Source organism: Suncus etruscus, chromosome 8 (genome assembly GCF_024139225.1).
Source record: "Suncus etruscus isolate mSunEtr1 chromosome 8, mSunEtr1.pri.cur, whole genome shotgun sequence".
In the NCBI taxonomy this organism is placed as follows: domain Eukaryota; kingdom Metazoa; phylum Chordata; class Mammalia; order Eulipotyphla; family Soricidae; genus Suncus; species Suncus etruscus.
In genome coordinates, this window is record NC_064855.1 from 6,242,767 (window position 1) to 6,256,296 (window position 13,530).

The following is a 13,530-nucleotide window of genomic DNA, read 5'->3' on the forward strand; positions in this document are numbered from 1 at the left end:
GTTTTTCCAGGCTGTACTCAGAGGTGGAAACAATCCTGGCAGGCACTTCTGAGTGAGGGTTTCAGGGTGTGGTTTTTCCTGGGTCCTGCAGTGGTTCAGATGACCAGGACTACTTTCTGCAGCCTCTAAATCTGCATCCCGTGATACTGGGGGACCAGGTAGTATCAGTGATTGAACCAAGCTGGGTGTGTACAAGGCCTACTATCTCTCTGGGTCCCAAATGAAGATTTCTTTTTTTGTTTTGTTTTGTTTTTTGAGTCATACCCAGCAGCGCCCAGGGGCTCAGAAATCACTCCTGGCAGGCTCAGGGGAACCATATGGGAAGCCGGGATTTGAACCACCATCCTTCTGCATGCAAGGCAAGCAAGCGCCTTACCTCTATGCGATCTCTCCAGCCCCCCAAATAAAAATTTCTAATGAAACACTAATAGCTCCCTCACCTGTAAGATGACAATAGCATTTTCTATGGACAGGTCATCAGACGGAAGGCCTTCACTTTTCCAGATTAACTGCTCACTTTCAGTACATAGAAATCGCCTCAGGTCAAACTCTGGAAAGACAAAGAAACCAGTAACACTTACTACAATGACCCATACACAACAGTAAGAAAGGTCTATCAGTATTTAAACCTTAATAAAGCATAAGTATACTAGGAATATCATTAATATCAAATCTATTCTTCTACATTTGGCAGATGCTAAGGAAGAAGAGTTTATAAAATAACACAAAGGCACAGACTGGAACACATATTATATTTCTTCTATCAAAAAGATGCTTCTCAGGGCTGGAACATAACACAGTAAGGAGAGTGTTTGCCTTGCATGCAGTAGAACAGGTTCGATGCCCAGTGTCCCATTGGTCCCTCAAACCTGCCAGGAGTAATTTCTAAGTGCAAAGCCAGGACTAACTCCTGAGCACCACCAACTGTGTCACCAAAACCATAAAATAAAAAAATATTAAAAACATAAAATGTGGAGCCGCCAGTGGCGCTAGAGGTAAGGTGCCTGCCTTGCCTGCGCTAGCCTTGGATGGACCGCAGTTCGATCCCCCGGCATCCCATATGGTCCCCCAAGCCAGGAGCGACTTCTGAGCGCATAGCCAGGAGTAACCCCTGAGCGTCACCGGGTGTTGCCCAAAAAAATAAAATAAAATAAAATAAAATGCACAAAGAATTTTGGAATGCTAGTATTTCACCTTATGAGAATAATATAAAACTTACAGCAATAGTTCATTTAACTGCATTCACACAAATTCAAAATTAATTCAGTGAGTTGTGTCAGTTTCACAGAACTATTTTAGGAATTAAAGAATATAACAATTCTTACACCATTAGTGGAATCTGGCAAATCATATATTCCTGGTATCGTTTTTAACTTATAGAAAAATATCCTCATTCCCAAAAGAAAGGATGGAAGTCAAAGAGTCATTTTCAGTACAGTGAAAGTTTTGATTCAAAGATAACTAAATACGAACTTTCCAGCCCAGCTGACTTGGTCCACTCTTCCAAGCAGGACTTCCTCAGCCCCTCATTGGCGGCAGAAAGATAAGTGATAAATGCAGCAGCCAATTGGGCTCTTTTAGGTAGCGTCGCTAACTCCTCGGTGATCTCTGCCACCTGAAGAAAAACAATGGAATTATTCGAAAACAGAGAAAAAATAGGAGCTTCATAACATCACTTTTGATTATAGAAAACATGACTTATTACTGTAAATAATAACTCCCATCTTGAATACAGTCAAAATATAAAATTATCAAGGCCTCAAACTATACTGGATGTTTAAAATGTTTAAGAAATCCTAATATTTTTTTTGTGGGCCACACCCATTGACACTCAGGGGCTACTCCTGGCTATGTGCTCAGAAATCACTCCTGGCTTTGGGGAACCATATGGGACGCCAGGAGACCCAACTTGGTCCATCCTAGGCTAGCACTTGCAAGGCAGATGCCTTATCTCTAGCACCACCGCTCTATCCCCTGAAATCCTAATCTATATGTAGAAATTAACATATATTTTTACTGGAAATTTTGAAAGTTCCTAATAATTCTAAGGGGAGAACTTTAATCTTCCAAATTCCTAATGATGCTAATAAAAACATACCTTTTATTCCAAAAACAAATATTATAAATTGGCATCACCTGTTAGTATACACCTTGTTTTACCCGAAACAAAGATTCTCCCTGGTTTCTTTGTATGTTTGTTTACAACTCAGTTTTACCAAAAAAAAGTATTTTAGAGCTTCCTCCTTCCTTTTCATCTATACCTTTGACATGTAAATAAAGAGGTTTTGGTTTTGGCAGGCCGAGAGAACAGAGACCACAATGTGAATCCCCACCCCACCCCACCCGAACTTGACTCCATGATTCTCTCCTGACTGACTTGGTGTATTAATTCACGTGTGACCCTGCTTCAGACCAGCTTGCCCATGGTTGGAAAATCAGCATGTGGATTTATTTTGCATCAGGTGAAGAGAAATCCTCACACTCCCATCCCAGGGGGACGGGGAATTCGGGTCTGGAAGCAATGCCAACAACAAGAAATAATTCACACCAGGTGAGGGAGATGAAAAAGGCTCAGGAACTTCTACCACAAGACAAACTTATTCACCTCCCACTCTCCTTTTTTGGGGGCCCCACCCCAAGAGCTCTATCTTCTTTAAGGGAATGAATAGAAAGCAGCACTCCTGAAGAAAAGATCCCCAGCCTAATTCTTCCAGCACACCAGCCATGATGATGGGGCACCATGTTATCCACATGGGAATCCTCATCTAGAGGATCTGGAGACTGACCAAGACCAGCCCCAATCTCCTGCAGGGGCAGCAGCTGAGGGAGACACTGAGGCAGGACAAACAAGCCCCCAACCAGGCCCTGCTCTCAGACACACCTGTGCCTTCCATCGCTTGTGCTCTTGGTCGAGCTGGTTAATCAGGACGTCTGCGGCCCTGATGGTCTCCTGCGCTTTGCTCACTTCCGCCTCGAGTTTGGCTGCCTCTGAAGTCCTGCTCTGAAATCTAAGAAAACACTGACATTTAATCAAAGGCAAAGGGACTTGAGACAGAGTTAATCTTATTCTTGGGTATTAGGTAGTAAAGGGAATTATTCTTAGGTAATAAAAGGAATTATTCTATGGTATTCTCTCATTCATATGAAGATGTGATTAATACTTATGTACAGAATATTGCTCAAGCTGAAACACACACCAAAATATTCATTCCAGCTCTTGTTCTCACATAATCTGAATGCCCTACATTATCTTAGGTACAAACTTAAGTTGCTACTCTTGGTTCTAGGTGATCATGCTCATTTGCAAAGACTAGAGAATAATTAGTCCCCTGGCATCACCTGAAATTTAAAAAAGCCTAAATTCTTAAAACAATAAAGATATGGAAATGACAACTATAACATCCCTTGCCTTTAGTTCCCCTGTTGCAAAGTAAACATATAAGAAAAATATTTTACTATCAAAATATATTATAAAGAATACTTTTTTATTTCACTCTTCCCAAAGTTAAGATGACAAATCACATTAAGCAAAAAGCAATGATTGATAACTAAGCTTTCTAAACTTAAAAAATATTGATATTTCCAAAATTCCAAAGTAATTTTAAAACTCACTTCTCCTTGAGTTCTGATACTTTTTGGCCCACAGAATTAAGAAGCTCCTCTAATTTCCTTTTTCTATCTTCAGTTTTCTTCAAATTCCTAAAAATAGAGGGTTTATCAGTTATTCTATTTCGTGTATCACAAAAAGCAGAAGCAGCTCCTTCTACTGAAATCTTACAGCAAATAATAATAAAGACTGTCAAAATCAATAGTTATGATTTGCCTCGGAAATAAACATTATAACTAAGTTTATATTCTGACTTAATTCTACCACGTTAAAGAATCCATGGTGAGATACTCATGCATCCAAAATTATGAGAAAAAATTAGAAAGACATTTATTTATCTTGTATTACTCCTAAAACCCTGCCATAGGAAAAGAGGTAAATCCTAAAGAGAAACTAATAATACAGGTAAGTCATCTAATTGGTGGAAACAAATGGAGGCTAAAGTTATTTAGATTTCATAATCCACTTACAATTCTAATCCTGCCTGTTCAGTTTCCAGAGGCTGAATCCGTTCCAAGACATGCGAATACTGGACATTGGCCTTGACCCAGGCAGCCAATGGAGCAGCTGCAGTGCTGGCGCGCTTGGCGTTCTGAAAAGCCACCAGAAATTAACCCAGCACCCACTCACTTTCACAGCACAGCAAAGTGGGCATTATTTTATTAAAGCAATCACCAAACAACACTCCAGATAACTAAGGCTTCAGTTTCTAGTTAAAATTAGCTAGAAAATTGACTTCCAATTCACATTAAATAAATATAAATGAATACTCTGAACAATCTACCTTGAACCATCTTTCATTATATTTTAACTACATATTATCTTTAATAACATTTTGGTCTAAGTGAATGCTCCAATAGTCACATTTATGAGAAACACACTTACTTATAATAAAGTTAAAACATCAATCTTGTCTCTTCCACAGTGGGACACAACAAGATAAACGTAATTTTGAAACAATTGTGACTGTTATCAGAAAATATATATGTAACCTAAAATGTACGAGAAGCTCAACGTTCAGTGAAACTAATTCAAAGCTTGCTGGCAGTGACTTCTTCTACCATCCAACCAAGGTAAAGAAACCCAGGGGAGGTGACAAGCTGGGAAAGTAATCCTGACTGATCACTAAGATTCAAAAACCAATTAAAATAACACAACTGTACCCCAGCTCCACCCCTGTATTCTAGTTTTCTTAATTCTGCTTGACTATTCTTCCCAAGTTTTTAACACACAGCTTAATGTTTCTTAACTTTTAATATCTAGACAATTTAAATAATTGATAAAGATAAGTCCTCATATTTTAACAGACAGCATTAGATAGCGTCCAAAGGAGATTTATGGCCCGTTAAAAATTACCTTTGGGTCAAAAGATCCCTTGTTTTTATAAAGAAGCTCTTCAACACTTTCTCGTATTTCTCTGGGAATATTTCGTGCATCAAAGGTTGCTATGTCTTCCCGAACACCTCTTTTGGCAAGGAAACTAAATTAAAGCAATTTAACAAGAAATTTTCAACATATTAGGTTAACAAGAAATCACATAGTATAGTATCTGTAATTCCAATGTATTATTTTAAATCAGGAGCTTAGAGAGTACGTAGCATTTCTCCTGATGTTCTGTACATGAGCCTAAAAAGAGAAATGTTACTGTAGTCATACCCCTACATATGAAAGACCAGGGCTTCCGATGTTAGAGCAGACACAAGAAAACACTGAAATGTTACTGTGCCCACAAGTGAACATCTGGCCAGTTTGATGTCAGAGTGGACACAAAACATTGACTCCTTTCTGAAAGATATTTTCAAGTGCTTCTTCACTGTTCATCTTTCCTGTTCCCATATAGAGAAGGTATTCGGCAACCAAAATCCTTTTTAAAAAATAAAGAGTTAATTCTCAGGAGCTGGAGCAATAGCACAGTGGTAAGGTGTTCGCCTTGCAAACGACTGACCCGGGTTCAATCCCTGGCATCTCATATGGTCCCAGAGGTATAATTTCTGAGTGAAGAGCCAGGATTAACCCTTAAGCATGGCTGGGTGTGCCCCCTCCCCCCCCCAAAAAAAAGAGTTAAATCTAAGCGCCAACCCAAACAGCAGAGTTAGGATATGAAACTGGGAACCATGTGGCTGAAAATTCAGTGAATATTCCACCTTTTCACTTCTTTACATCTGTCTCATGTCTCTTCCCTCCTTCTCTTTCTACTCTTCCTCCTCCTCCTCCTCTTCCTCCTTTTCTCTTCTCTTCTCTCTCTGTTTCTCTCTCTTCTCCCCCTCCCTCTCTCTCTCTCAGGCTCTCAATCTTACTCTCTCTGTCAGTGAAAAACCCTGGAAAAAGTGACTATTTCTATCATCAATATATCAGACACAGAATGTTCTCAACAAGGGCCGGAGTGATAGCACAGTGGGCAGGGCACTTGCTTTGCAAGCAATTGACTCCAGTTTGATCCCCGGCGTTCCATATGGTCCCCCAAGGACCATCGGGAATGACACCTGAGAGCAGAGCTCAGTAATCCCTGAGCACTGCCAGGTGTGGCCCATAAACAAGCAAAAAAGAATGTTCTCTACAGTGTGAGGTCCAGTAGAGAAATATTGTATAGATATTCCTAATGGTCTAAAGGTATTCATTTGCTCAAGCACTTGCGGAAAGGAAAAAAAAAAAGAGATAAATCATGATACACAATCCCATAGGCAATCTTGAAATATAAAGGCAATGTAAGAGTCCGATCTCTAGGTGATGTCTGAGAAACAGTGTCCTCAACATTTTAAATAGCATGCAAGGAAATGTAAGCTGCTGCTGCAGTACAGCAACTGCAGAACCCATGCCTTACCTCTTCATGCTCACCCATGAGGTATCAAAGATGCCCATAAGCCTCAGGACGCCTTCCAGAATGTCCCTGATGACATCGGGAGGCATCCGCAGGGAGCGAATCTCAGAGAGAGACTCTGGCTTAATGTTTCCAACTGCTAGCTTAGCTTCATTGACCAGGGGCTATAAGTCAGAAATGGCAGTTTATTTTTCCCTCAGAGTATATATGAAATATTCATAACTCCTTACAGATCATACAATGTTTGTCATTATATTAAAAATGTTCCCAGGGGTAGAGGTGGCTAAACCAGTAGAATATATGTTCCACACGGCCAAGGCTCTGAGCTGACTCCCGTGGCCCAGGACTACAGCAGGGTAGAACTTGAGGGCCCTGAGCAACACAGCCTTGGAGCCACCCTGAGTTTTGCCAATCAAGATTGATCTAGTGAACAGAGGCTCATCTTAATTCCTCCTGGTTCACTGACTGACATATCCTAGACAGCTTTTTTCTTGCCACTTTTTTATAAATATATTCTGGCTGTAGGTCATATTTGAAATTCTTATCAGGAAATAGTTTGAGCAAATACTTTTTAACTCGGCTGTACTGCTGGTATTAAAAGCTGCACAGTGCTGCTATTGGAGAGACAGTTTAACAGACTCGGAGCATGCTTTGCATAAAGGGATCCACTTTCCAACACCATGTGGTCCCCTAATCACTGCCAAGACTGCCAACCCCAGGCCAGAGCCACAAATATAGCTCCCAACCACTGCCAGGTGAACCCAAAATGAAAATGAATACATAAATGATATAAGTGGATCTTATAGTGTCTCCTTTTTGAACTTACATGTACTTCTCTTAATTCATCATCAATTTTGCTCTTCCTTTCTTCAATTTTAACAACTTCTTCGGCTATTTTGTGCTTTAGCCTTTCAAGTTCTGTCTTTTGCTCACTTGCATCCTAGAGAAATAGTTCAAGGATATTTCAGTTTTAAAGCACTCACTACTTATAAACAAAACATAAGTATAAATTAAAATAACATCTACTGAAGGTTTTTTAAGGTTACTTAATAGCAGAGTTTCTAAAATACATAGGAAACTGATGATATAATCAACTCTGTATGTCCTATCAGGAAATTTCACTCATATTTGTTTTCACTTTTCCTCAATATCAAGGCAATAGATGCTTATTATGTAAAAAAAAAAAAAAACAACCAAATCAGAAATACAAATGATCCTAGCAACATGCATGGGACAACTTTAACAACTCAAAAGTCTTTCTAGCAAAGTTCCTCAAATCTACACAAGTAACAATTTGATTTTCCATACTGATGATAATCACGAATTAATGGCTTCACTACTGACTGCTTTTGGGGAACTCACTCTCAGCATTGTGTACATGGAAACAATGACTGACTCTCAGATAACTTGCATGGACATAGTGACTGACTCAGATTATCTACACAGACACAGAGAAGGACTCTCAGATTCCCTGCACAAACACAGTGACTGACTCTCCTATTGCATGCATGGATACAGTGACTGCCTCTCACATTACCTGCATGGATACTGTGATCTCTTGAAGGGCCGCATCTGCTTCATCTTGCTTAGTCTTCAGCAACACACTTTGTTCTCCAGCTTTTCTGTTCAGTTCATCCACTAGAGCTTTAGCTTCATTTAGTTTGGATACACCTGCCTACATCAAGGAAATTTTGATTGACAATACTTAAAAACAACAGAAACACCAAGTAAATAAAGCCTCTAAGAAGGAATCAAGCAAAATGCAGATGTTTTCATATAAAACATTTTCAAGTAGGCTTAAGTTATTCTTATTGCTCATTTAATGATTTATTTATCCATACACCTATGATGATATAGTAAAATGATTTCACAAAGGCTCACCAGACAAAATGACTTTAGAGCACCAAAGTAAAGATGAAAGAGCAACAAAAAGCTTAAGCAATTGAAATTTTACTTACAGATTTAGGTAAGAAAAAAAATGGAAAGAAGCAAGAAAAACTTGGTCTTTTCCACGTTTCACTCTCACTGATAAAAATTTCAAAGGCTACACCTTATATACTATATATGACTTGGCTTAATCTCATTCCTCCCCCCTTTTTAGAGACTCTCTCTCATATAGTTTGGGAGAACGCACATTCACGATGCCTGAGTGGTTGTATGATCCAATGGTTGTTTGATACTGTGGTGTCATCAAAGAAACAGACATGAAAACCATCCCTGCTCCTGTGGATGCAGCTCATGCTACAGAGTATACACCTTGATGGAGGGCCCTGAGGCAGGCCTCCCAAGGCCTTCTGGCACCACCAGGGGGAGCCTGACAGCCTCCAAATACTGTCAGGCATATCACCCCCATCAAAACTAAAATTCCCTATCTTTTGTGATAAGGGTTGGGCTTTTTAGTAACTAACAAATCAAAATACTGGATGAAATAATAACAAAAAGACTTAGCAATATTTATAGAGCATCCCATATAGTCAAATATTTATCACACAGAATTGGCACATATGTAATTTAATCACACACACAACACACACACAAAACTGGCACGCCACCTTGATTAAAATGCAAATGAGCAAGTTGAGTCAATACTCATAACACCAGAGAAATAAATCAGGAAATTAACTTTCTCACAGCATGTAACTTTGGCAACATAAATGAAAATGAATCATAAGAAATAAAAGGATAACTTGGCCCATTAAAATGGATCTATGAAGGATAAGTCTATTTGTATCCCTCATTAAAAATAAAAGCAAAAACTTTGAAGATAAAATTCTCACTGATAACTAAGATTAGCATTTTAATGCCACATTTAATTTTTAAAATTCTATGATTAGAGAAATATAGAGAGAAAACAGTAAAGTGAAATGACCTGGATAAGATTATTTTATAAAGTATAATTTTAGGAGTTATTTTAAAGCATAATTTAGATTATGCTTAAATAGACAATTCTAAATTCCTACAATGTTTTTATGTGAAAAGAACTTTTCAAATACAGCGACCTAACTTTTCAAAAGCATATACATACTATTCAAATATGAAAAAAATTTAAAAAAGAAAAAATTATTGAATGATTTTATTTATCAATAAAATGCAAAAATCCATTCTTATCATCTATGTGGAAATATGAATTTTACCAAGTACTGAAAGTAGTAAAATGCTTACTTATATTGAACATATGCCAGAGTCAAGAGGCATTGAGATATGCATAAGCATGTTGTATCATATGTATCAATCTTTTTGTACATAAAACATTCAATATTTACCTGTAAGTGACTTTGCCTTTTTAATAATTCCTTCTTCTTGCTGCTACTAATGGCAGAATACACATGTAAAAATGTCATATATCGACTTGGTGTGGCACCATATGCCTTACAAGATTTATGGATCAATAAAAACGACTTCAGAAAATCAGGATCAGCTGGAAAGAGAAAACAGAAATGACTCAACATATGCAGAATCCACTAATTACTTCATACTGTAGACTACATATCATACATTCTCACATTCATAATTATAAATAAGAAGCATCACCTTTGAAGGTACATAAGCATTCCTAGCTCTATTTCCTTATAAATTTCAAGTTACATATTTTCTGTGCTCTCTCTTCTCAATGTGACATTTCCCCTACACATTTTAAGGAAGATAAATCTGTAGTTATCACCACATATAAATTAACTGAAATTAACACAAGGAAGCCAAAAATAAGTTCACTGAAAGCTGCTTGAATGGAAAGGAGATGCCAAAGTAAATATTTGAAAGCCAAACGATTCAGGACATTAGATGCAACAATGTCAATGAAATCCACAAGATATCCATCCATCCTCCTCCTGTCCTCACATTCCTCGGTATTCTCTGCCTCAGCAACGAAGATCAGATGTAATGACACATCCCATACCATCCCTAATCCTTTTTTTTTTCTTGTATACTACAGCCAGTACTGAGCTGGCTCCCTTTAAATGATCCAACATGTCCCCGAATCCATTCCTTCTGAGTTTAACACTGCACTGGCCTAAGTGCCATCTGTTTCTCCCTGATTCAATCTATTTCCTCTAACTAAATAACAGAATAGACTGCAAATTTTGGGTCTAAAGCAAAATTCCAGGGCCAGAAAGATAGTTTATTGGGTAGGGTACTCGCCTTACAGGTAGCTGACCTGGGTTAGAACCCAGGCACCCCTTGAGCCCATCAAGAGTGATTCCTTGGCACAGAGCCAGGAGTCAGCAATGAGCATAGGCAGGTGTGGTCAACAGAAAAACATTGATTATGTCTCTATTAAAATGTTAAAATTACCACAGATCACACAAAAGTTCAAATCTAGAATTCACATGTGACCCAGGCTGTTCAGCATTAGCTGGCCATAAGTAGATTTTCCTCCTCTTGTAGTACCACACACTATTGACATTTCCCATGCATCAATCCTGTAGGTTATCGAGATTCAATAAAAGTACTTATTTGGTTTTGTTATTTCTATAACCAATAGTTAGCTACTTCACCAAAATTCATCTCATGGTCTGCCCATAAGAAATTTTACTTTCCAATGCATCTCATATAAATAGCTATAAACATTCCATCTTGTTATATCAATGTTGCATCCTACTACCTAACATAAATCATGCTATTGTTACACTGAGAGTCCTAAGTGACTAGCACACCACAAGCTCAGTACATATTTGAAGATGAGCTGACAAGATGAGTAAATGAACAGTTTGGTACAAAAGAAAAAGAGCAGAGTAAAAATTAATTTGGCACTACATAGTATGAATATGAAATTTAAAAACAGTATATCCGAACACAAGGAATGTCTTGTTCATATAGGTAGGTACTGAGTACGATGGCATGTCTAGTAAGCAAATACGAAAAGTTAACACATTGATCATATGATCTGAAATGATATGAATAGATTCTTCAGAACATTTATGTCAGAAATAGGATTTTTTAAATGTATTAAATTAAATATTCTGTCCAGGCCAGCAGGAAGTGACATAAACATTTGTCTGAAAGTCGAAAGGGCCAGGGAGACAGCCCATAGGAATGAGAGCACTGTCTCTTGCAGGAGGCCCCTGATCTACTTTGAACCCAGCAGAACACTGCCAGGAGCAAACTCAAGCACCAAGCTTGGAGTCACTCCTGAGTGCTGCCAGATGTGGTCCAAAAACAATAAAATATATAAAAGTCAAGAGAGCATTAAGTTTTGCTTTAAATTAAAATATAACTAACTTTGTTGTGTTTAAAATGATCCAAACTCGGTTATAAGAAACTATGAAATCAAGCCAATTGTTGCTTTGTGGATGGATGGGATGTTGGGGACTCCAGAGGCCCCTGAGACATGGTGGCGGGGAAATTGACAAAGGGGCATGGGTATGGTGTTGAAGCACCATATACATGAAACCCTATCACTGACAGTACATTGCAAAGGATGGTGAGTAAAATAAAAGCACATCACAGAAAAACAGGTAATTGTTACAAGAAAATTTCAGAAAAGAATTGTTTGTATAATAAATGAATGTAGTACTAAAAAAACCCAAAACCATCCACATTTATAAGCATCATGAATCTTTACATAAATTATAAAATTTCGCAAATAAAAAATCAAATGAGATCAATTAAAACAAAATCCCACCTGAAACTTTTCTCTTGTCTTCCTTTTTCTTTTTGCTGTTATATTTTTCTTCACTGTTTGCTTCAGTAAGTAACATTTCAGGTATCTAAAATAGGAAGAACATGTCATTTAGTCTGAACTATTAACTATAACCTGTGTTACAGGTTATAACCTGTAACACAAAAGTACCAGATGAATTTTTCTTCTAGAATTCTTCTAGACTAGAGGAAGGGGTTAGGTGCAATGCAGTGGCGCAAGGGGTAAGGCGTCTGCCTTGTCCGCACTAGCCTAGGACAAACCACGGTTCGATACACCCTGGGCATTCCATATGGTCCCCCAAGACAGAAGCAATTTCTGAGTGCATATCCAGGAGTAACCCCTGAGTGTCACCGGGTGTGGCCCAAAATCAAAAACAAAACAAAACAAAAAAAAAACAAAAACACTTGGAAGGCATTTAATCAGACAAGACTGATCCATCAGCCATTAACTGACGCAAATAAATAGCACAGGGGAAAAATGCCAACATCCACCTGAAAGATGACTTGATTCTTTAAATGAAGTAAATCACCATGTAGACTTAATTAGATAGGACTATCAAAATCATATAACAGGGCTGGGGATATGGCTTAGTGGCTGAGTATTTGTCTTGTGTCAGTAAAGACCTGAGTTGAATCTGTCATTCATAAATAAACAGAGTGTTGTTGCAAGTGGTAGGGCGTTTGCATTGCACGTGCTAACCAAGGACAAACTTTGGCTCCATCCCCTGGCGTCCCATATGGTTCCCCAAGCCAAGAGCAATTTCTGAGCATGTAGCCAGGAGTAACCCCTGAGCATCACCAAGTGTGACCATACAGACAAACAAAAAATAATCACATAATAAAAGTAATAGTAGTAAATCCCTTAGAATTGGCATCAAATTAAAAAAATAAATTATTTCATGACAAAGAAATAGCAAAAATCGTTTCCTGAGAACTTAAAATTGGTCTCATGATTTATAATCAATTTCTTCACAAATAATTCTTTTTTGTTTTGTTTTTGTTTTGTTTGTTTGTTGTTTTATGCCACACCCATTGATGCTCAGGGATTATTCCTGGCTGTGCGCTCAAACATTGCTCCTAGCTTGGGGGAACCATATGGGACTCCGGGGGATTGAACCGAGGTCCGTCCTATGCTACCGCTTACAAGGCAAACATGCCTTACCTCTAGCACCACCACTCCGGTCCTCTTCACTGATAATTCTTAAATCTATTGCCTAGTGATAGGTAGATTTTGTTTATTGCTAGTACCAAAAATAAAATAATAAAGTTTTAGGAGAACATCATTGCTCTTATTTAAAAAAAGATGATATTTTTGTTTTGTTTTTGTTTTTGGGGGGCCACACCCATTGACGCTCAACGTTACTCCTGGCTATGCGCTCAGAAATCGCTCCTGGCTTGGGGGAACCATATGGGACTTGGTCTGTTCTAGGCTAGCGCTTGCAAGGTGCTTACCTTACCTCTAGCACCA

The 13,530-nt window shown here is 38.3% G+C and overlaps 1 protein-coding gene across 1 annotated transcript in view; it reads right to left on the bottom strand.

Annotated features, from left to right (window-relative positions):
* The window catches only part of DYNC2H1 (dynein cytoplasmic 2 heavy chain 1), a 150,079-nt gene that overhangs the window by 50,129 nt on the left and 86,420 nt on the right, over positions 1 to 13,530 (bottom strand). Inside the window, 11 exon segments of the mRNA XM_049778603.1 lie at positions 441 to 550; positions 1,474 to 1,615; positions 2,882 to 3,008; positions 3,613 to 3,699; positions 4,078 to 4,199; positions 4,964 to 5,087; positions 6,429 to 6,589; positions 7,252 to 7,365; positions 7,963 to 8,100; positions 9,689 to 9,843; positions 12,046 to 12,130. Coding sequence (XP_049634560.1) covers positions 441 to 550; positions 1,474 to 1,615; positions 2,882 to 3,008; positions 3,613 to 3,699; positions 4,078 to 4,199; positions 4,964 to 5,087; positions 6,429 to 6,589; positions 7,252 to 7,365; positions 7,963 to 8,100; positions 9,689 to 9,843; positions 12,046 to 12,130 — 1,365 coding nt within the window.